Below are 25,189 nucleotides of genomic sequence, written 5' to 3'. Positions count from 1 at the left end.
GCTGAAATGGCCGAATCCACTAATTTGAAGGGGTGTCCATATAGGGGTGTCCATATAGGGGTGTCCATATACTGTAAGAACCCTTAAGTTCAATGGAATAAATGTGTTTAGACCCTTTCTTCAGAAGAGGAGACATTCTTCCCTGACTGTATCTGTCACTGCATCATAGCAGTCATCAACGGGGACTCACACAACCAACCCTTCATCATTACTGTGTCCCAAATAGCACCCTATTATTCCCTATATAGTGCACTACTTTTGATCAGAGCACTCTGGGCCCTAGTACACTATATAGGGAATAGGGGGCCATTTTGGATGCACCCCGGGTTCCACTTGAAGTCAGACATTTAATTCACGTAAAGATATTTATGACCTAAAGGATTGCCTTTCCCTCCCTGTCTTTAAACAAGGCCAAACACACTCTGCATAACAGAAAGCTTTATTTAGTTGTGGCCATATAAGCTACCTTAGAAAGATGGTCAGCAAACCCTCTCAAGCCTAAAGGGGCTCTCCACCATCTACTGTACGGTGACAGTCCTGTTATCCAGACATCATTTTTTATTTTATTTCACCTTTATTTAACCAGGTAAGCCAGTTGAGAACAAGTTCTCATTTACAACTGCGACCTGGCCAAGATAAAGCAAAGCAGTGTGATAAAAACAACAACACAGAGTTACATATGGGGTAAACAAAACTTACAGTCATCATCCCATAGGGCGGCGCACAATTGGCCCAGCGTCGTCCGGGTTTGGCCGGTGTAGGCCGTCATTGTACATAAGAATTTGTTCTTAACTGACTTGCCTAGTTAAATAAAGGTAAAATAAATAAATAAAATGTTCCATTCACTTCAAACATTCCTGCCATGTTGAAATCACAGGCCCCATTCCAATTATTTCAAAGTGCACTCTGCCTTCCTCCTTTCCTTTAAGTAATCACTGATTGGACAGGTGTATGCAAGTGCTCCCTACACATGTCAAGATACGATATATGAGGTTCCCTGTGAGGGCATATATCCCCATAGTGTTGGAGTGTTCCAATTGCAAAGAATTTGGACATGTGATGAATGTTTGCAGAGAGATGGACATGAGTGATTCTTTTGCGGAAGAAGATGACATTGAAGGTCTCAACTGTAGATTTGTGGGGGACTTTTATACATGAGTTCCCTGAAAGCCCAGTAAGGGTTAAAGAACCAGAGATTGTAGGATAAGAGCTGTTCTGCTGAAGAAGCGGAAGTGGTCTGGCTGCCATGGAGACATCTGGTCTGGCTGCCATGGAGACATCTGGTCTGGCTGCCATGGAGACATCTGGTCTGGCTGCCATGGAGACATCTGGTCTGGCTGCCATGGATACATCTGGTCTGGCTGCCATGGATACATCTGGTCTGGCTGCCATGGATACATCGGGTCTGGCTGCCATGGAGACATCTGGTCTGGCTGCCATGGAGACATCTGGTCTGGCTGCCATGGAGACATCTGGTCTGGCTGCCATGGAGACATCTGGTCTGGCTGCCATGTAGACATCTGGTCTGGCTGCCATGGAGACATCTGGTCTGGCTGCCATGGAGACATCGCTGTCCATTGCTGCGGGTAACCGTTGGCCAGACGCAGGATACAAATACCCTTAGAATGAAAAAGGTGGAATTTTTGCCATTTATTGCTACGGTGATAAACTGCAGTACAGGACTGGATAAGAACTCAGGAAGGATCGCTATGGTTGTAGCTGCAGCCGAATGATTCTTGGGAGTGAAGGGCTGCATGAAGTACTGTCAGGAGCAGTAACGTCCTCTCAGGCTGTGTGTTGTTTTTCCCATTTCACGAAGAAGAAGGTGTATGCAAGGGCTCCACCAGATGACCTTTCACCTTTCCAGCCATTTAGACATTCTAATCAGGGATTATTACTTCAAGGAAGGGAGGAAGGAAAGATGAGCCCCAGATTGAAACCCCAGAAAAGATGACCCAGGAAAAGAGGACCCAGGAAAAGAGGACCCAGGAAAAGAGGACCCAGGAAAAGAGGACCCAGGAAAAGAGGACCCAGGAAAAGAGGACCCAGGAAAAGAGGCTAAAAAACGATCAGTCATCAACAAACATTGCTTGGTCAGATGAAACCACTTTATAAGGCTCAGATGGTTCAAACTTCAAACACATACTGTAAAACACAGGTGGCAAAAACTTCAAATTAAAAACATTTTCTTCAGAAGCTTGTCTTGAGATAGATTACTTTGTCCACTGATTAAAACCACTAAGACCCCATTACAGAGCAGTTTATCATATTTACAAGAACAAAACAACAACAAATCAGGGCCTGTATTCATAAAGCATCTCAGAGTAGTACTGCTGATCTAGGATCAGTTTAGACTTTTAGATTATAATGAGTAAGACTATATGGACAGGGGGGATACCTGATCCCAGATCAGGGTAAGACTATATGGACAGGGGGGACCTGATCCCAGATCAGGGTAAGACTATATGGACAGGGGATACCTGATCCTAGATCAGGGTAAGACTATATGGACAGGGGATACCTGATCCCAGATCAGGGTAAGACTATATGGACAGGGGATACCTGATCCTAGATCAGGGTAAGACTATATGGACAGGGGATACCTGATCCTAGATCAGGGTAAGACTACATGGACAGGGGATACCTGATCCTAGATCAGGGTAAGACTATATGGACAGAGGGGACCTGATCCTAGATCAGGGTAAGACTATATGGACAGGGGATACCTGATCCCAGATCAGGGTAAGACTATATGGACAGGGGGGACCTGATCCTAGATCAGAGTAAGACTATATGGACAGGGGATACCTGATCCCAGATCAGGGTAAGACTATATGGACAGGGGGGATACCTGATCCTAGATCAGGGTAAGACTATATGGACAGGGGGGATACCTGATCCTAGATCAGGGTAAGACTATATGGACAGGGGGGATACCTGATCCCAGATCAGGGTAAGACTATATGGACAGGGGATACCTGATCCTAGATCAGGGTAAGACTATATGGACAGGGGGATACCTGATCCTAGATCAGGGTAAGACTATATGGACAGGGGGATACCTGATCCTAGATCAGGTAAGACTATATGGACAGGGGGATACCTGATCCTAGATCAGGGTAAGACTATATGGACAGGGGATACCTGATCCTAGATCAGGGTAAGACTATATGGACAGGGGATACCTGATCCTAGATCAGGGTAAGACTATATGGACAGGGGGATACCTGATCCCAGATCAGGGTAAGACTATATGGACAGGGGGATACCTGATCCTAGATCAGGGTAAGACTATATGGACAGGGGGATACCTGATCCCAGATCAGGGAAGACTATATGGACAGGGGGGATACCTGATCCCAGATCAGGGTAAGACTATATGGACAGGGGATACCTGATCCCAGATCAGGGTAAGACTATATGGACAGGGGGATACCTGATCCCAGATCAGGCAAGACTATATGGACAGGGGGATACCTGATCCCTAGATCAGGGTAAGACTATATGGACAGGGATACCTGATCCCAGATCAGGGTAAGACTATATGGACAGGGGATACCTGATCCCAGATCAGGGTAAGACTATATGGACAGGGGGGATACCTGATCCCAGATCAGGGTAAGACTATATGGACAGGGGGGATACCTGATCCCAGATCAGGGTAAGACTATATGGACAGGGGATACCTGATCCTAGATCAGGTAAGACTATATGGACAGGGATACCTGATCCTAGATCAGGGTAAGACTATATGGACAGGGGATACCTGATCCCTAGATCAGGGTAAGACTATATGGACAGGGGATACCTGATCCTAGATCAGGGTAAGACTATATGGACAGGGGATACCTGATCCTAGATCAGGGTAAGACTATATGGACAGGGGATACACTGATCCTAGATCAGGGTAAGACTATATGGACAGGGATACCTGATCCTAGATCAGGGTAAGACTATATGGACAGGGGATACCTGATCCTAGATCAGGGTAAGACTATATGGACAGGGATACCTGATCCTAGATCAGGGTAAGACTATATGGACAGGGGGATACCTGATCCTAGATCAGGGCAAGACTATATGGACAGGGGGATACCTGATCCCAGATCAGGGTAAGACTATATGGACAGGGGATACCTGATCCCAGATCAGGGTAAGACTATATGGACAGGGATACCTGATCCTAGATCAGGGTAAGACTATATGGACAGGGGATACCTGATCCTAGATCAGGGTAAGACTATATGGACAGGGGATACCTGATCCTAGATCAGGGTAAGACTATATGGACAGGGGATACCTGATCCTAGATCAGGGTAAGACTATATGGACAGGGGATACCTGATCCTAGATCAGGGTAAGACTATATGGACAGGGGATACCTGATCCTAGATCAGGTAAGACTATATGGACAGGGGATACCTGATCCTAGATCAGGGTAAGACTATATGGACAGGGGATACCTGATCCTAGATCAGGGTAAGACTATATGGACAGGGGATACCTGGATCCTAGATCAGGGTAAGACTATATGGACAGGGGGATACCTGATCCTAGATCAGGGTAAGACTATATGGACAGGGGGATACCTGATCCCAGATCAGGGTAAGACTATATGGACAGGGGGGATACCTGATCCCAGATCAGGGTAAGACTATATGGACAGGGGATACCTGATCCCAGATCAGGGTAAGACTATATGGACAGGGGATACCTGATCCCAGATCAGGGTAAGACTATATGGACAGGGGATACCTGATCCTAGATCAGGGTAAGACTATATGGACAGGGGATACCTGATCCTAGATCAGGGTAAGACTATATGGACAGGGGATACCTGATCCCAGATCAGGGTAAGACTATATGGACAGGGGGATACCTGATCCCAGATCAGGGTAAGACTATATGGACAGGGGGATACCTGATCCCAGATCAGGGTAAGACTATATGGACAGGGGATACCTGATCCCAGATCAGGGTAAGACTATATGGACAGGGGATACCTGATCCTAGATCAGGTAAGACTATATGGACAGGGATACCTGATCCTAGATCAGGGTAAGACTATATGGACAGGGGATACCTGATCCCAGATCAGGGTAAGACTATATGGACAGGGGATACCTGATCCCAGATCAGGCAAGACTATATGGACAGGGGATACCTGATCCTAGATCAGGGAAGACTATGGACAGGGGGATACCTGATCCTAGATCAGGTAAGACTATATGGACAGGGGGATACCTGATCCCAGATCAGGGTAAGACTATATGGACAGGGGGATACCTGATCCCAGATCAGGGTAAGACTATATGGACAGGGGGATACCTGATCCCAGATCAGGGTAAGACTATATGGACAGGGGATACCTGATCCTAGATCAGGGTAAGACTATATGGACAGGGGGATACCTGATCCTAGATCAGGGTAAGACTATATGGACAGGGGGATACCTGATCCCAGATCAGGGTAAGACTATATGGACAGGGGGATACCTGATCCCAGATCAGGGTAAGACCATATGGACAGGGGGATACCTGATCCCAGATCAGGTAAGACTATATGGACAGGGGATACCTGATCCCAGATCAGGTAAGACTATATGGACAGGGGATACCTGATCCTAGATCAGGTAAGACTATATGGACAGGGGATACCTGATCCTGGATCAGGGTAAGACTATATGGACAGGGGATACCTGATCCCAGATCAGGGTAAGACTATATGGACAGGGGGATACCTGATCCCCAGATCAGGGTAAGACTATATGGACAGGGGGGACCTGATCCTAGATCAGGGTAAGACTATATGGACAGGGGGGATACCTGATCCCAGATCAGGGTAAGACTATATGGACAGGGGGGATACCTGATCCCAGATCAGGGTAAGACTATATGGACAGGGGATACCTGATCCTAGATCAGGGTAAGACTATATGGACAGGGGATACCTGATCCTAGATCAGGGTAAGACTATATGGACAGGGGATACCTGATCCTAGATCAGGGTAAGACTATATGGACAGGGGATACCTGATCCCAGATCAGGGTAAGACTATATGGACAGGGGATACCTGATCCCAGATCAGGGTAAGACTATATGGACAGGGGGATACCTGATCCCAGATCAGGTAAGACTATATGGACAGGGATACCTGATCCTAGATCAGGTAAGACTATATGGACAGGGGATACCTGATCCTAGATCAGGGTAAGACTATATGGACAGGGGATACCTGATCCTAGATCAGGGTAAGACTATATGGACAGGGGGATACCTGATCCCAGATCAGGGTAAGACTATATGGACAGGGGATACCTGATCCCAGATCAGGGTAAGACTATATGGACAGGGATACCTGATCCTAGATCAGGGTAAGACTATATGGACAGGGATACCTGATCCCTAGATCAGGGTAAGACTATATGGACAGGGGATACCTGATCCTATATCAGGGTAAGACTATATGGACAGGGGATACCTGATCCTAGATCAGGGTAAGACTATATGGACAGGGGATACCTGATCCCAGATCAGGGTAAGACTATATGGACAGGGATACCTGATCCCAGATCAGGTAAGACTATATGGACAGGGGATACCTGATCCCTAGATCAGGAGTAAGACTATATGGACAGGGGGATACCTGATCCCAGATCAGGGTAAGACTATATGGACAGGGATACCTGATCCTAGATCAGAGTAAGACTATATGGACAGGGGATACCTGATCCCTAGATCAGGTAAGACTATATGGACAGAGGATACCTGATCCCAGATCAGGGTAACACTACATGGACAGGGGATACCTGATCCCAGATCAGGGTAAGACTATATGGACAGGGGATACCTGATCCCAGATCAGGGTAAGACTATATGGACAGGGGATACCTGATCCTAGATCAGAGTAAGACTATATGGACAGGGGATACCTGATCCTAGATCAGGGTAAGACTATATGGACAGGGGATACCTGATCCCAGATCAGGGGTAAGACTATATGGACAGGGGATACCTGATCCTAGATCAGGGTAAGACTATATGGACAGGGGATACCTGATCCCAGATCAGGTAAGACTATATGGACAGGGGATACCTGATCCCAGATCAGGGTAAGACTATATGGACAGGGGATACCTGATCCCAGATCAGGGTAAGACTATATGGACAGGGGGGACCTGATCCTAGATCAGGGTAAGACTATATGGACAGGGGGGACCTGATCCTAGATCAGGGTAAGACTATATGGACAGGGGGGACCTGATCCCAGATCAGGGTAAGACTATATGGACAGGGGGGACCTGATCCCAGATCAGGGTAAGACTATATGGACAGGGGGGATACCTGATCCTAGATCAGGGTAAGACTATATGGACAGAGGATACCTGATCCTAGATCAGGGTAAGACTATATGGACAGAGGATACCTGATCCTAGATCAGGGTAAGACTATATGGACAGGGGATACCTGATCCTAGATCAGGCAAGACCATATGGACAGGGGGATACCTGATCCCAGATCAGGTAAGACTATATGGACAGGGATACCTGATCCCAGATCAGGTAAGACTATATGGACAGGGGGACCTGATCCTAGATCAGGTAAGACTATATGGACAGGGGATACACTGATCCCAGATCAGGGTAAGACTATATGGACAGAGGATACCTGATCCTAGATCAGGGTAAGACTATATGGACAGGGGATACCTGATCCCAGATCAGGGTAAGACTATATGGACAGGGGATACCTGATCCCTAGATCAGGTAAGACTATATGGACAGGGGATACCTGATCCCTAGATCAGGTAAGACCATATGGACAGGGGGGACCTGATCCTAGATCAGGGTAAGACTATATGGACAGAGGGGACCTGATCCCTAGATCAGGGTAAGACTATATGGACAGGGGGATACCTGATCCCAGATCAGGGTAAGACTATATGGACAGGGATACCTGATCCCAGATCAGGGTAAGACTATATGGACAGGGGGATACCTGATCCTAGATCAGGTAAGACTATATGGACAGGGGATACCTGATCCCTAGATCAGGGTAAGACTATATGGACAGGGGGACCTGATCCTAGATCAGGTAAGACTATATGGACAGGGGGATACCTGATCCTAGATCAGGGTAAGACTATATGGACAGGGGATACCTGATCCTAGATCAGGTAAGACTATATGGACAGGGGATACCTGATCCCAGATCAGGGTAAGACTATATGGACAGGGGGGATACCTGATCCCTAGATCAGGGTAAGACTATATGGACAGGGGGACCTGATCCCTAGATCAGGGTAAGACTATATGGACAGGGGATACCTGATCCTAGATCAGGGTAAGACTATATGGACAGGGGATACCTGATCCCAGATCAGGGTAAGACTATATGGACAGGGGATACCTGATCCCAGATCAGGGTAAGACTATATGGACAGAGGGGATCTGATCCTAGATCAGGGTAAGACTATATGGACAGGGGATACCTGATCCCAGATCAGGGTAAGACTATATGGACAGGGGGGATCTGATCCCAGATCAGGGTAAGACTATATGGACAGGGGGGATCTGATCCCAGATCAGGGTAAGACTATATGGACAGGGGGGATCTGATCCCAGATCAGGGTAAGACTATATGGACAGGGGGACCTGATCCCAGATCAGGGGTAAGACTATATGGACAGGGGGGATCTGATCCCAGATCAGGGTAAGACTATATGGACAGGGGATACCTGATCCCAGATCAGGGTAAGACTATATGGACAGGGGGGACCTGATCCCAGATCAGGGTAAGACTATATGGACAGGGGATACCTGATCCCAGATCAGGGTAGACTATATGGACAGGGGGGATCTGATCCCAGATCAGGGTAAGACTATATGGACAGAGGGGACCTGATCCCAGATCAGGGTAAGACTATATGGACAGAGGGGATCTGATCCCAGATCAGGGTAAGACTATATGGACAGGGGGGACCTGATCCCAGATCAGGGTAGACTATATGGACAGGGGGGACCTGATCCCAGATCAGGCAGACTATATGGACAGAGGGACCTGATCCCAGATCAGGGTAAGACTATATGGACAGAGGGGACCTGATCCCAGATCAGGGTAAGACTATATGGACAGAGGGGACCTGATCCTAGATCAGGGTAAGACTATATGGACAGGGGGACCTGATCCCAGATCAGGTAAGACTATATGGACAGAGGGACCTGATCCCAGATCAGGGTAAGACTATATGGACAGGGGGACCTGATCCCAGATCAGGGTAAGACTATATGGACAGAGGGGACCTGATCCCAGATCAGGGTAAGACTATATGGACAGAGGGGACCTGATCCCAGATCAGGGTAAGACTATATGGACAGGGGGGACCTGATCCCAGATCAGGGTAAGACTATATGGACAGAGGGGACCTGATCCCAGATCAGGGTAAGACTATATGGACAGAGGGGACCTGATCCCAGATCAGGGTAAGACTATATGGACAGGGGGGACCTGATCCCAGACTGTGGCAAGACTATATGGACAGGGGGACCTGATCCTAGATCAGGGTAAGACTATATGGACAGAGGGGACCTGATCCCAGATCAGGGTAAGACTATATGGACAGAGGGGACCTGATCCTAGATCAGGGTAAGACTATATGGACAGGGGGGACCTGATCCCAGATCAGGGTAAGACTATATGGACAGGGGGGACCTGATCCCAGATCAGGGTAAGACTATATGGACAGGGGGACCTGATCCCAGATCAGGTAAGACTATATGGACAGGGGGATCTGATCCCAGATCAGGGTAAGACTATATGGACAGGGGGACCTGATCCCAGATCAGGGTAAGACTATATGGACAGGGGGACCTGATCCCAGATCAGGGTAAGACTATATGGACAGAGGGACCTGATCCTAGATCAGGGTAAGACTATATGGACAGGGGGATACCTGATCCCAGATCAGGGTAAGACTATATGGACAGGGGATACCTGATCCCAGATCAGGCAAGACTATATGGACAGGGATACCTGATCCTAGATCAGGGTAAGACTATATGGACAGGGGGGTACCTGATCCCTAGATCAGGGTAAGACTATATGGACAGGGGATACCTGATCCTAGATCAGGGTAAGACTATATGGACAGGGGATACCTGATCCTAGATCAGGGTAAGACTATATGGACAGGGGATACCTGATCCCAGATCAGGGTAAGACTATATGGACAGGGGGATACCTGATCCTAGATCAGGGTAAGACTATATGGACAGGGGGGACCTGATCCTAGATCAGGGTAAGACTATATGGACAGGGGATACCTGATCCTAGATCAGGGTAAGACTATATGGACAGGGGATACCTGATCCCAGATCAGGGTAAGACTATATGGACAGGGGATACCTGATCCCAGATCAGGGTAAGACTATATGGACAGAGGGGATCTGATCCTAGATCAGGGTAAGACTATATGGACAGGGGATACCTGATCCCAGATCAGGGTAAGACTATATGGACAGGGGGGATCTGATCCCAGATCAGGGTAAGACTATATGGACAGGGGGGATCTGATCCCAGATCAGGGTAAGACTATATGGACAGGGGGGATCTGATCCCAGATCAGGGTAAGACTATATGGACAGGGGGGACCTGATCCCAGATCAGGGTAAGACTATATGGACAGGGGGGATCTGATCCCAGATCAGGGTAAGACTATATGGACAGGGGATACCTGATCCCAGATCAGGGTAAGACTATATGGACAGGGGGGACCTGATCCTAGATCAGGGTAAGACTATATGGACAGGGGATACCTGATCCCAGATCAGGGTAGACTATATGGACAGGGGGGATCTGATCCCAGATCAGGGTAAGACTATATGGACAGAGGGGACCTGATCCCAGATCAGGGTAAGACTATATGGACAGAGGGGATCTGATCCCAGATCAGGGTAAGACTATATGGACAGGGGGGACCTGATCCCAGATCAGGGTAGACTATATGGACAGGGGGGATCTGATCCCAGATCAGGGTAAGACTATATGGACAGGGGGGACCTGATCCTAGATCAGGGTAAGACTATATGGACAGAGGGGACCTGATCCCAGATCAGGGTAAGACTATATGGACAGAGGGGACCTGATCCCAGATCAGGGTAAGACTATATGGACAGGGGGGACCTGATCCTAGATCAGGGTAAGACTATATGGACAGAGGGGACCTGATCCCAGATCAGGGTAAGACTATATGGACAGAGGGGACCTGATCCCAGATCAGGGTAAGACTATATGGACAGGGGGGACCTGATCCTAGATCAGGGTAAGACTATATGGACAGAGGGACCTGATCCCAGATCAGGGTAAGACTATATGGACAGAGGGACCTGATCCCAGATCAGGGTAAGACTATATGGACAGGGGGGACCTGATCCAGATCAGGTAAGACTATATGGACAGAGGGGACCTGATCCCAGATCAGGGTAAGACTATATGGACAGGGGGACCTGATCCCAGATCAGGGTAAGACTATATGGACAGGGGGGACCTGATCCCAGATCAGGTAAGACTATATGGACAGGGGGACCTGATCCTAGATCAGGGTAAGACTATATGGACAGAGGGGACCTGATCCCCAGATCAGGGTAAGACTATATGGACAGAGGGGACCTGATCCTAGATCAGGGTAAGACTATATGGACAGGGGGACCTGATCCCAGATCAGGGGTAAGACTATATGGACAGAGGGGACCTGATCCCAGATCAGGGTAAGACTATATGGACAGGGGGACCTGATCCCAGATCAGGGTAAGACTATATGGACAGGGGGATCTGATCCCAGATCAGGGTAAGACTATATGGACAGGGGGACCTGATCCCAGATCAGGGTAAGACTATATGGACAGGGGGATCTGATCCTAGATCAGGGTAAGACTATATGGACAGGGGGATCTGATCCCAGATCAGGGTAAGACTATATGGACAGGGGGACCTGATCCCAGATCAGGGTAAGACTATATGGACAGGGGGACCTGATCCCAGATCAGGGTAAGACTATATGGACAGGGGGACCTGATCCCAGATCAGGTAAGACTATATGGACAGGGGGGATCTGATCCTAGATCAGGGTAAGACTATATGGACAGGGGGATCTGATCCCAGATCAGGGTAAGACTATATGGACAGGGGGACCTGATCCCAGATCAGGGTAAGACTATATGGACAGGGGGACCTGATCCCAGATCAGGGTAAGACTATATGGACAGGGGGATCTGATCCCAGATCAGGGGTAAGACTATATGGACAGGGGGGACCTGATCCCAGATCAGGGGTAAGACTATATGGACAGGGGGGACCTGATCCCAGATCAGGGTAAGACTATATGGACAGGGGGGACCTGATCCCTAGATCAGGGTAAGACTATATGGACAGGGGGGATCTGATCCCAGATCAGGGTAAGACTATATGGACAGGGGGACCTGATCCTAGATCAGGGTAAGACTACATGGACAGGGGGATCTGATCCCAGATCAGGGTAAGACTATATGGACAGGGGGATCTGATCCCAGATCAGGGTAAGACTATATGGACAGGGGGGACCTGATCCCAGATCAGGGTAAGACTATATGGACAGGGGATACCTGATCCCAGATCAGGGTAAGACTATATGGACAGGGGGGATCTGATCCTAGATCAGGGTAAGACTATATGGACAGGGGGGACCTGATCCCAGATCAGGGTAAGACTATATGGACAGGGGATACCTGATCCCAGATCAGGGTAAGACTATATGGACAGGGGGGATCTGATCCCAGATCAGGGTAAGACTATATGGACAGGGGGGACCTGACCTAGATCAGGGTAAGACTATATGGACAGGGGGGATCTGATCCCAGATCAGGGTAAGACTATATGGACAGGGGGGATCTGATCCCAGATCAGGGTAAGACTATATGGACAGGGGGGACCTGATCCTAGATCAGGGTAAGACTATATGGACAGAGGGGACCTGATCCTAGATCAGGGTAAGACTATATGGACAGGGGGGATACCTGATCCCAGATCAGGGTAAGACTATATGGACAGGGGATACCTGATCCTAGATCAGGTAAGACTATATGGACAGGGGGATCTGATCCCAGATCAGGGTAAGACTATATGGACAGGGGGACCTGATCCCAGATCAGGGTAAGACTATATGGACAGGGGGGACCTGATCCCAGATCAGGGTAAGACTATATGGACAGGGGGGATCTGATCCCAGATCAGGGTAAGACTATATGGACAGAGGGGACCTGATCCCAGATCAGGGTAAGACTATATGGACAGGGGGGACCTGATCCTAGATCAGGGTAGACTATATGGACAGGGGGGACCTGATCCCAGATCAGGGTAAGACTATATGGACAGGGGGGACCTGATCCTAGATCAGGGTAAGACTATATGGACAGGGTGGACCTGATCCCAGATCAGGGTAAGACTATATGGACAGAGGGGACCTGATCCCAGATCAGGGGTAAGACTATATGGACAGGGGGACCTGATCCCAGATCAGGGTAAGACTATATGGACAGGGGGACCTGATCCTAGATCAGGGTAAGACTATATGGACAGAGGGGACCTGATCCTAGATCAGGGTAAGACTATATGGACAGGGGGGACCTGATCCCAGATCAGGGTAAGACTATATGGACAGGGGGGACCTGATCCCAGATCAGGGTAAGACTATATGGACAGGGGGGACCTGATCCTAGATCAGGGTAAGACTATATGGACAGGGGGGACCTGATCCCAGATCAGGGTAAGACTATATGGACAGAGGGGACCTGATCCTAGATCAGGGTAAGACTATATGGACAGGGGGGACCTGATCCTAGATCAGGTAAGACTATATGGACAGGGGGACCTGATCCCAGATCAGGGGTAAGACTATATGGACAGGGGGACCTGATCCTAGATCAGGGTAAGACTATATGGACAGGGGGACCTGATCCCAGATCAGGTAAGACTATATGGACAGGGGGGACCTGATCCCAGATCAGGGTAAGACTATATGGACAGGGGGACCTGATCCTAGATCAGGGTAAGACTATATGGACAGGGGGACCTGATCCCAGATCAGGGTAAGACTATATGGACAGGGGGACCTGATCCCAGATCAGGGTAAGACTATATGGACAGGGGGACCTGATCCTAGATCAGGGTAAGACTATATGGACAGGGGGACCTGATCCCAGATCAGGGTAAGACTATATGGACAGGGGGACCTGATCCTAGATCAGGGTAAGACTATATGGACAGGGGGGGACCTGATCCCAGATCAGGGTAAGACTATATGGACAGGGGGGACCTGATCCTAGATCAGGGTAAGACTATATGGACAGAGGGGACCTGATCCCAGATCAGGGTAAGACTATATGGACAGGGGGACCTGATCCCAGATCAGGGTAAGACTATATGGACAGGGGGGACCTGATCCTAGATCAGGGTAAGACTATATGGACAGGGGGGACCTGATCCCAGATCAGGGTAAGACTATATGGACAGGGGGGATCTGATCCTAGATCAGGGTAAGACTATATGGACAGAGGGGACCTGATCCTAGATCAGGTAAGACTATATGGACAGGGGGACCTGATCCCAGATCAGGGTAAGACTATATGGACAGGGGGGACCTGATCCCAGATCAGGTAAGACTATATGGACAGGGGGACCTGATCCTAGATCAGGGTAAGACTATATGGACAGGGGGACCTGATCCCAGATCAGGGTAAGACTATATGGACAGGGGGACCTGATCCTAGATCAGGGTAAGACTATATGGACAGGGGGACCTGATCCCAGATCAGGGCAAGACTATATGGACAGAGGGGACCTGATCCTAGATCAGGGTAAGACTATATGGACAGAGGGACCTGATCCCAGATCAGGGTAAGACTATATGGACAGGGGGACCTGATCCCAGATCAGGGTAAGACTATATGGACAGGGGGACCTGATCCTAGATCAGGTAAGACTATATGGACAGGGGGACCTGATCCCAGATCAGGGTAAGACTATATGGACAGGGGGATCTGATCCTAGATCAGGGTAAGACTATATGGACAGAGGGGACCTGATCCTAGATCAGGTAAGACTATATGGACAGAGGGACCTGATCCTAGATCAGGCAAGACTATATGGACAGGGGGACCTGATCCTAGATCAGGGTAAGACTATATGGACAGGGGGACCTGATCCTAGATCAGGGTAAGACTATATGGACAGGGGGACCTGATCCCAGATCAGGGTAAGACTATATGGACAGGGGGGACCTGATCCTAGATCAGGGTAAGACTATATGGACAGGGGGGATCTGATCCCAGATCAGGGTAAGACTATATGGACAGGGGGGACCTGATCCCAGATCAGGGTAAGACTATATGGACAGGGGGGACCTGATCCTAGATCAGGGTAAGACTATATGGACAGAGGGGACCTGATCCCAGATCAGGACTCATACTCGGAGATGATGTATGAATACGGGCCCAGAAGAATAAGACAATATTATTGTATAGGCACATGCGGGATATTTATATTTAGTTGTAAAGCCCCCTGTAGTCGTCGGTCGACAGCACTTTTGGTCTAACAATAATATGCCATTTAGCAGACGCTTTTATCCAAAGTGACTTAGTCATGCGTGTGTAGCTGCTTTTAGCAACACTAGTTTTTACACACTAGTTTTTACACACTAGTATTTACACACTAGTATTTACACACTCGTGTTGCTGGGAATTAGCTTGCAAAAAAACAGAATAGTCCGCCAGAAGTTAAATAAAATGTCATTTGAACTTACTCTGTCGATTGTCTGTAGGCTTGGTCCTGATGCAGGGGGGAATAAAAAATAAAAAATATATCAAATGGAACGTATAATTAAACAGACTCTCCAAACGTGGGTCTGTTGTGGACCCATGCAGTTCCTCAGCGAGGTCAGTTTCGCTCTGCTTACCTCATGTCAAAATAAAAGTCCCCCACAAGTTCTTGCTTTTTTGTGCATGTATGGCACACATGCAGGACTTTTATTTTGACATGAGGTAAGCGGAGAGGAAGTGGGTCCACAACAGATCCAGGTTTGGAAAGTTTAATTGATGTTCTATTAGATGTTTTTTTCTAATTCCCCCCTGCATCAGGACCAAGCCTACAGACAATCGACAGAGTAAATTTAAATTGAATTATATTTAACTTCTGGCGGATTATTCTGTTTTTTTGCAAGCTAATTCCCAGCAACACGAGTGTCTAAATACTAGCCTTACTAAAAGCAGTTAACATGTATATATTTTACATATTGTCGCCACCAGCAGGAATCATACCCATGTCCCTTGGCGTTAAATGCTCCATGCTCTACCGACTGAGTCACACAAATGGGTTTCCAACTATCTATGTATGCATCTTTCAATCATTAATTGACTTCCCACTCTGTTTCACCCATCCATCTACAATTCACCCATCCATCTACAGTTCACCCATCCATCTACAGTTCACCCATCCATCTACAGTTCACCCATCCATCTACAGTTCACCCATCCATCTACAGTTCACCCATCCATCTACAGTTCACCCATCCATCTACAGTTCACCCATCCATCTACAGTTCACCCATCCATCTACAGTTCACCCATCCATCTACAGTTCACCCATCCATCTACAGTTCACCCATCCATCTACAGTTCACCCATCCATCTACAGTTCACCCATCCATCTACAATTCACCCATCCATCCATTGACAGACAGCATCGTCCATTCCAGACTCATTGAATGGAATCATCTGCACCTCCTCCACATGTGTAATCGATCTCTCTGTGTAAGGGAGGGAGGGTGCATTGGGGTGAAGCAGGGGTGTCATTTCAGCTAACCCTAGGGTATATTATCAAATTGAAGCTCATTTACTGCATTTCTACACAACTTAAAAATTCTAAAAAGCTATTTGGAGAACGGCAAAAACAAGCTAAATTGACCCCAGCCATTATCCCCTTGGTTGCTGTAGCTTCATTCACCTCAGTCAATAGGGGACTTAACATTCTACGAATCACGTCACACAGTAATTAGCTGCTACACACTACCTGCTCAGCACAGGGATTAAACCTCTAGTCTAGTGGCATGTCAAGTCAAACAGCAGTTACCTAGCCAAAGACATCAGCACAGGGATTAAAGCTAACCCTAACCCTAACCCTAACCCTAACCCTAACCCTAACCTCTAGTCTAGTGGCATGTCAAGTCAAACAGCAGTTACCTAGCCAAAGACATCAGCACAGGGATTAAAGCTAACCCTAACCCTAACCCTAGCCCTAGCCCTAACCCTAACCCTAGCCCTAGCCCTAACCCTAACCCTAACCCTAGCCCTAACCCTAACCCTAATCCTAACCCTAACCCTAACCCTAATCCTAACCCTAGCCCTAACCCTAACCCTAGCCCTAACCCTAACCCCTAACCCCTAACCCTAACCCTAGCCCTAGCCCTAACCCTAACCCTAGCCCCTAACCCTAGCCCTAACCCTAACCCTAGCCCCCACCCTAACCCCAACCAACCCTAGCCCTAACCTCAACCCTAACCCTAACCCTAACCCTAACCTCAACCCCAGCCCTAGCCCCAACCCTAGCCCTAGCCCCCTAACCCTAGCCCCTAACCCCAACCCCAACCCCTAGCCCCAACCCCAACCCTAACCCCAACCCCTAGCCCCAACCCAAACCCTAGCCAAAGACATCAGCACAGGGATTAACCCCAACCCCAGCCCCAACCCCTAGCCCCAGCCCCAGCCCCAACCCCAGCCCCAGCTCCCAGCCCCAACCCCCAGCCCCAACCCTAGCCCCAGCCCCCAGCCCCAGCCAACCCCAACCACCCCCCAGCCCCCAGCCCCAGTCCCAACCCCTAGCCCCAGCCCCAGCCCCCAACCCCAGCCCCCAGCCCCAGCCCCCAACCCCTAGCCCCAGCCCCAGCCCCCTAGCCCCAACCCAGCCCCACCCCAACCCCAGCCCCAACCTAGCCCCAGCCCCAGCCCCAACCCCAGCCCCAGCCCCAACCCCAGCCCCTAGCCCCAACCCCAACCCTAACCCTAGCCCTAACCCTAACCCTAACCAACCCCAGCCCCTAGCCCCAGCCCCAACCCCTAGCCCTAGCCCCAGCCCTCAGCCCCTAGCCCTAACCCCTAGCCCCAACCCCAACCTTAGCCTCAGCTCCTCCAACCCTAACCCCAGCCCCAACCCTAGCCCCCAACCACCTAGCCCCCAGCCCCTCAACCCCAGCCCCCAGCCCCTAACCCTAGCCCCTAACCCTAACCCTAACCCTAGCCCCAGCCCCAACCCCAGCCCCAACCCCTAGCCCTAGCCCTAACCCTAGCCCCTAGCCCTAACCCTAGCCCCAGCCCCAACCCTAACCCCTAACCCTAACCCTAGCCCCTAGCCCCAACCCTAGCCCTAACCCCTAGCCCCTAGCCCTAGCCCTAGCCCTAGCCCTAGCCCTAACCCTAGCCCTAGCCCTAGCCCTAGCCCTAGCCCTAGCCCTAACCCTAACCCTAACCCTAGCCCTAGCCCTAACCCTAGCCCTAGCCCTAGCCCTAACCCTAGCCAAAGACATCTTAACTCTGCACTGTTTGGAGAAACTATTGCGCTGTTCCCTGCAGCTGTGTGCGCTCTCCATAAAGCCAGCCAATCAAACAGCTTCCCTCTCGCTCCCTGGCCTCTGCATGGTCCTAAAGCCAGCCAGCAAACAGCTTCCCTCTCGCTCCCTGGCCTCTGCATGGTCCTAAAGCCAGCCAGTCAAACAGCTTCCCTCTCGCTCCCTGGCCTCTGCATGGTCCTAAAGCCAGCCCATCAAACAGCTTCCCTCTCGCTCCCTGGCCTCTGCATGGTCCTAAAGCCAGTCCCTGGCCTCCCTGGCCTTCCTGGCCTCCCTGGCCCCCCTGGCCTCCCTGGCCTCCCTGGCCTCCCTGGCCTCCCTGCCCTCCCTGGTCTCCCCGGCCTCTGCATGGTCCTAAAGCCAGTCCCTGGCCTCCCTGGCCTCCCTGGCCTTCCTGGCCTTCCTGGCCTCCCTGACCTCCCTGGCCTCCCTGGCCCCCCTGGCCTCCCTGGCCCCCCTGGCCCCCCTGGCCTCCCTGGCCTCCCTGGCCTCCCTGGCCTCCCTGGCCTCCCTGGTCTCCCTGGTCTCCCTGGTCTCCCTGGCCTCTGCATGGTCCTAAAGCCAGTCCTTTAATAACACTAAACTGCATTTGCCTTTTAATGGGGCTCAGGCAGATTTTAGTAGCCTATTTTAAATTGTTGGTGTTGAGCTAGCCTACGGCGACTGCCATATCTGCCTTACCCAATTGACGCCCCTGGGGTGAAGATAAAGAATGAGTCCCACATGGCACCCTATCCCCTACATAGTGCACTATATAGGGAATAGGGTGCCATTCTCTGGTCTAAAGTAGTGCACTATATAGGGAATAGGGTGCCATTCTCTGGTCTAAAGTAGTGCACTATATAGGGAATAGGGTGCCATTCTCTGGTCTAAAGTAGTGCACTATATAGGGAATAGGGTGCCATTCTCTGGTCTAAAGTAGTGCACTATATAGGGAATAGGGTGCCATTCTCTTGTCTAAAGTAGTGCACTATATAGGGAATAGGGTGCCATTCTCTGGTCTAAAGTAGTGCACTATATAGGGAATAGGGTGCCATTCTCTGGTCTAAAGTAGTGCACTATATATGGAATAGGGTGCCATTCTCTGGTCTAAAGTAGTGCACTATATAGGGAATAGGGTGCCATTCTCTGGTCTAAAGTAGTGCACTATATAGGGAATAGGGTTCCATTCTCTGGTCTAAAGTAGTGCACTATATAGGGAATAGGGTTCCATTCTCTGGTCTAAAGTAGTGCACTATATAGGGAATAGGGTTCCATTCTCTGGTCTAAAGTAGTGCACTACATAGGGAATATGGTGCCATTTCTGGTCTAAAGTAGTGCACTATATAGGGAATAGGGTTCCATTCTCTGGTCTAAAGTAGTGCACTATATAGGGAATAGGGTTCCATTCTCTGGTCTAAAGTAGTGCACTATATAGGGAATAGGGTGCCATTCTCTGGTCTAAAGTAGTGCACTATATAGGGAATAGGGTGCCATTCTCTGGTCTAAAGTAGTGCACTATATAGGGAATAGGGTGCCATTCTCTGGTCTAAAGTAGTGCACTATATAGGGAATAGGGTGCCATTCTCTGGTCTAAAGTAGTGCACTATATAGGGAATAGGGTGCCATTCTCTGGTCTAAAGTAGTGCACTATATAGGGAATATGGTGCCATTTCTGGTCTAAAGTAGTGCACTATATAGGGAATAGGGTGGGTGCCATTTGGGACACAAGCAACCTTTGTCACCAGGAATCAGGGTTCATCTGTAAACCTCAAAGCGTATTCCTATATTTTGGTAAACAGCTCAACCAGACAGTAGATGATCATTCTCCAGCCTCCCCTGTAGAGAAGCCGTTTTCACCTTTCATCCCAGGCCTGACTGAGTGGGACGTTATCCCCACTGCCACTGACAGCTTGGACCTCCTTAGACGGAGCGGCATCCCAGGCCTGACTGAGTGGGACGTTATCCCCACTGCCACTGACAGCTTGGACCTCCTTAGACGGAGCGGCATCCCAGGCCTGACTGAGTGGGACGTTATCCCCACTGCCACTGACAGCTTGGACCTCTTTAGACGGAGCGGTCACCTCCTTAGACGCTCTCCTTCTGGACTCCTTTTTTGTTTGCTGTAAAAGGACAAGAGAAGATTTCATCCTAACAGTCATAGATAACACGGAGGCTTCAATTTAGTATTATAGACCCAGTACAGTAGTATAGTTTAGTATATCGGCCCACACTGTCATCTTGAGTTACACTGATTCATTAAACCACCCATGTTATATAGGCTACTAGTCTGTGGTTTAGATAAATACTGAGTAAACAAAACAATGGGTTATATATGATAATCCCACCACTCCTGTTTGTACTGATTGTCAGGACATTGTCAAGAGACTGATTTTCACCGATTATGACCATCATCATCTGATTGTCAGGAGACTACCCATTTGGTATGGACATACAGTGAGGCCTACATCGTGGCAGGACCACCGGTGGCTGGGTCCAGAGCTGGTGAGGGTCTGGTGGTTGGGTCCAGACCTGGTGAGGGTCTGGTGGTTGGGTCGAGAGCTGGTGAGGTTCTGGTGGTTGGGTCCAGAGTTGGTGAGGGTCTGGTGGTTGGGTCCAGAGCTGGTGAGGGTCTGGTGGTTGGGTCCAGAGCTGGTGAGGGTCTGCTTCCCACACTGGGTCCCTGTGGTCACCATCATCCTCTTCTCTTTCTGAATGCCCTCAAGCCCTTTACCTGAAGAAGAAGAAGAAGAAGAAGAAGAAGAAGAAGAAGAAGAAGAAGAAGAAGAAGAAGAAGAAGAAGAAGGCTGGAGGATGAATTCACCTTTCAGCAGGACAATAACCTAAAACACAAGGCCAAATCTACCACGGACTTGCTTACTAAAAAGACAGTAAATGAGTGGCCGAGTTACAGTTTTGACTTAAATCTACTCGAAAATCTATGGCAAGACATGAAAATGGTTGTCTAGCAATGATCAACAACCAATTTGACAGAGCTTGAAGAATTTAGAAAATAATAAATGGGCAAATGTTGAACAATCCAGGTGTGCAAAGCTCTTAGAGACTTACCCAGCAAGACTCACAGCTGTAATCGCTGCCAAAGGCGCTTCTACAAAGTATTGACTCAGGGGTGTGAATACTTATGTAAATTTGATATTTCTGTATTTAATTTTTAATAAATTTGCAACAATTGTAAAAACATGTTTTCCCTTTGTCATTATGGGGTACTGTGTGTAGATGGGGTTGACATCCAACAAACAAAATCCATTTAGATTTTTTTTTTTTTTTTTTGGTATTTAGCAGACGCTCTTATCCAGAGCGACTTCCAGTTAGTGAGTGCAGACATTTTCCATTCCCATGCACCTCTCGAATTCAGGTTGTAAAACAACCAATTGTGGAATAAGTCAAGGGGTATGAATACTTTCTGAAGGCACTGTAATGCCCCTGAACATGTACTTTGCTGACTAGGTAAATCACAGAGAAGTAGGGGATTACATATCAATACAAATTGGCAATAGTAGTGAGATTATTGCCTTTTGTAGTTTGACTGTAGTGAAAACAGAATGGGGCATTGAAAGGCTGACCATTTGTAACAGAGGTGGGTTGAAACCATCTTAACCACACAGTTCATAAGGGCCATCTCACCACACTGGTGTGAAGATGATTCTGCATACGGTATTACTTATTATTGACCCGTTTTTATCCAATATATTTAGACCAAATTGCCGCTGTTCACCATGACAATAAACATATACATGATTCACTCACTGCCTCAATAAAAAAAGTATCGGTAAACTACTGCAGGTTTATACAGCAATATAATGGACAGCTTCAGGCAAGCTAAATGATAGCAGCTACCCAACCCAACCTGCGTATTTTTTCAGCATTAAATCCAGAATATTCTCCACAATCACGACACTTCTTACTGTTGATAGTGGAGAGAGCAGCCTCGGCGTCTGTATTGGTGAGCCATGTCGACTCGGTTTCTCGGGTCCAGCTTTCATGATACCTCGGTTCGATTATTGTGTCGGACCGGCTTCCTCCACAACCCATCAGAATATCATCCACGGCACCTCTCGCTTCAAAGTGTCAATTTTTACTGACACACAGCTGTCCACGAAATGCCCGTCGGATTCATCTAGGCTACAGCGTCTTCCATTCCTCTGTTTGTCTCTATCGCCTCTATCCACCACGATGATGCTTCGCTCTGCTGATCTACGCACGGTGCGCTTCGCAGCACCGCATAGCTCCCAGCCTGGTCTCATACACTAGACGTAACATAGTAGAAGTATATCCGGGACACTCAAATTATACTGAACAAAAATATAAACGCAACATGTAAAGTGTTGGTCCCATGTTCCATGAGCTGAAATAAAAGATCCCAGAAATTTGCCATATGCACAAAAAGCTTATTTCTCTAACATTTTTTAATCAAATTTGTTTACCTCCCTGTTAGTGAGCGTTTCTCCTTTGCCAAGATAATCAATCCACCTGACAGGTGTGGCATATCAATAAGCTGATTAAACAGCATTATCATTACACAGGTGCACCTTGTGCTGGGGACAATAAAAGGTCACTTTTATTGCAGTTTTGTCACACAACACAACGCCACAGATGTCTCAAGTTTTGAGGGAGCATGAAATTGGCATGCAGACTGCAGGAATGTCCACCAGAGCTGTTGCCAGATTATTGAATGTAAATGTCTCTACCATAAGCCACCTCCAACGTCGTTTCAGAGAATTTGGCAGTACGTCCAACCGGCCTCACAACCGCAGATCACGTGGAACCACGCCAGCCCAGGACCTCTACATCCGGCTTCTTCACCTGTGGGATCGTCTGAGACCAGCCACCCAGACAGCTGATGAAACTGAGGAGTATTTCTGTCTGTAATAAAGCCCTTTTGTGGGGGAAAACTCATTCTGATTGGCTGGGCCTGGCTCCCCAGTGGGTGGCCCAGTCTCCCAAGTGGGTGGGCCTATGCCTTCCCAGGCCCACCCATGGCTGCACCCCTGCCCAGTTATGTGAAATTAAGGCCTAATGAATTTATTTAAATTGACTGATTTCCTTATATGAACTGTAACTTAGTAAAATCGTTGAAATTGTTGCATGTTGCATTTATATTTCTGTTCAGTATAGTATGATATGTTACCTTTGGTATGGTTACATATAGCATGAACATCTAGCAACCCAAAAGTTGCGAGTTCGAATCTTATCAAGGACAACTTTAGCATTTTAGCTAATTAGCAACTTTAACTACTTACTACTTTTTAGCTACTTTGCAACTATTTAGCATGTTAACTAACCCTTCCCCTAACCCTTTAACCTAACTCCTAAACTTAACCCTAGCCCCTAGCCTAGCTAACGTTAGCCAGCTAGCTAACGTTAGCCACCTAGCTAGAATTTGTAACATATCATAACATACGTATCATAACATATAACGCGAACGTCTAGCAACCCAAAGGTTGCGAGTTCCAATCTTATCAGACACAACTTAAGCGTTTTAACTCATTAGCCACCTAGCTAGAATTCATAACATATAATTCGTAACATTATATGCTTTGTAAATTCATAACATATAATACGAATTGTAATTCATAACATATCATACGAAATTGGTGATGGACAGCCACAAATTAATACATACCATAGGAAACGTAACATATCATACTAGATGAGGTGTTTCGGATTTACGTACAGAATAATACGACATGCTCTGAGACCAGGTTGACTAATCCTACCCTAAACTCTTACCCTAACCTTAACACCTACCCTTACCCTAACCCTTACCCAACCCTTAACCATTTTACATTTTAACTTCAATGGAGTAGGGACGTCCCAATGATCCCGGATAGTAAGGACTCTCACATAATCTGTCAAAATCATTAATTATGTAACGGACTTGTGTCATTAGATTGCTTGAAAGGTGAATCGTTTCCTCAATGTTTCTCCGAGTTCAGTCCAGAACCGTGGACAGAAACCGCCCTGTTCAGCCCAAAATCCATTTCTGTCACAACTACTTGCATTGGTGCTTCTGAAATCTTAAGCACACAGTTCTACAGCATCAGAAGAGAGCATTACATACCTTTTATTTAGATATTTGGTAGATTGTTTTCAATTACTATGCATTGGAAAGTATTCAGACCCCTTGACTTTTTCCACATTTTGTTACGTTACAGCCTTATTCTAAAATAGATACAATTGTTTTTTTTCTCATCAATCTATACCCCATAATGACAAAGCAAAAACAGGTTTTTAGAAATGTTTGCAAATGTATTAAAAATAAAACTGAAATATAACATTTACTTAAGTATTCAGACCCTTGTTGAAGTATTCAGTACTTTGTTGAAGCACCTTTGGTAGCGATTACAGCCTAGAGTCTTCTTCGGTATGATGCTACAAATTTGATTTGACCTTGACACACCTGTATTTGGGGAGTTTCTCCCATTCTTCTCTGCAGATCCTCTCAAGCTCTGTCAGGTTGGATGGGGAGCGTCGCTGCACATCTACTTTCAGGTCTCTCCAGAGATGTGCCCTTTACTGAGGAGTGGCTTCCATCTGGCC

At 48.1% G+C, this 25,189-nt stretch overlaps 1 protein-coding gene across 1 annotated transcript; it reads right to left on the bottom strand.

Moving 5' to 3' along the window:
* Positions 1 to 803: 803 nt before the first annotated feature.
* LOC121556435 lies at positions 804 to 22,813 on the bottom strand. Its single transcript, XM_041870337.1, has 4 exons — positions 22,555 to 22,813; positions 21,097 to 21,362; positions 20,489 to 20,751; positions 804 to 1,619 (listed from the first exon to the last, which is right to left on the bottom strand). Exons 1-4 carry the CDS (start codon positions 22,679 to 22,681, stop codon positions 1,124 to 1,126), a joined length of 1,152 nt encoding a protein of 383 aa, XP_041726271.1. The 5' UTR covers positions 22,682 to 22,813; the 3' UTR covers positions 804 to 1,123.
* Positions 22,814 to 25,189: the final 2,376 nt, after the last annotated feature.

Source organism: Coregonus clupeaformis, unplaced genomic scaffold, assembly GCF_020615455.1.
Source record: "Coregonus clupeaformis isolate EN_2021a unplaced genomic scaffold, ASM2061545v1 scaf0055, whole genome shotgun sequence".
NCBI classification, from domain to species: Eukaryota; Metazoa; Chordata; class Actinopteri; order Salmoniformes; family Salmonidae; genus Coregonus; species Coregonus clupeaformis.
This window is presented reverse-complemented; position numbering and strand designations above follow the sequence as displayed.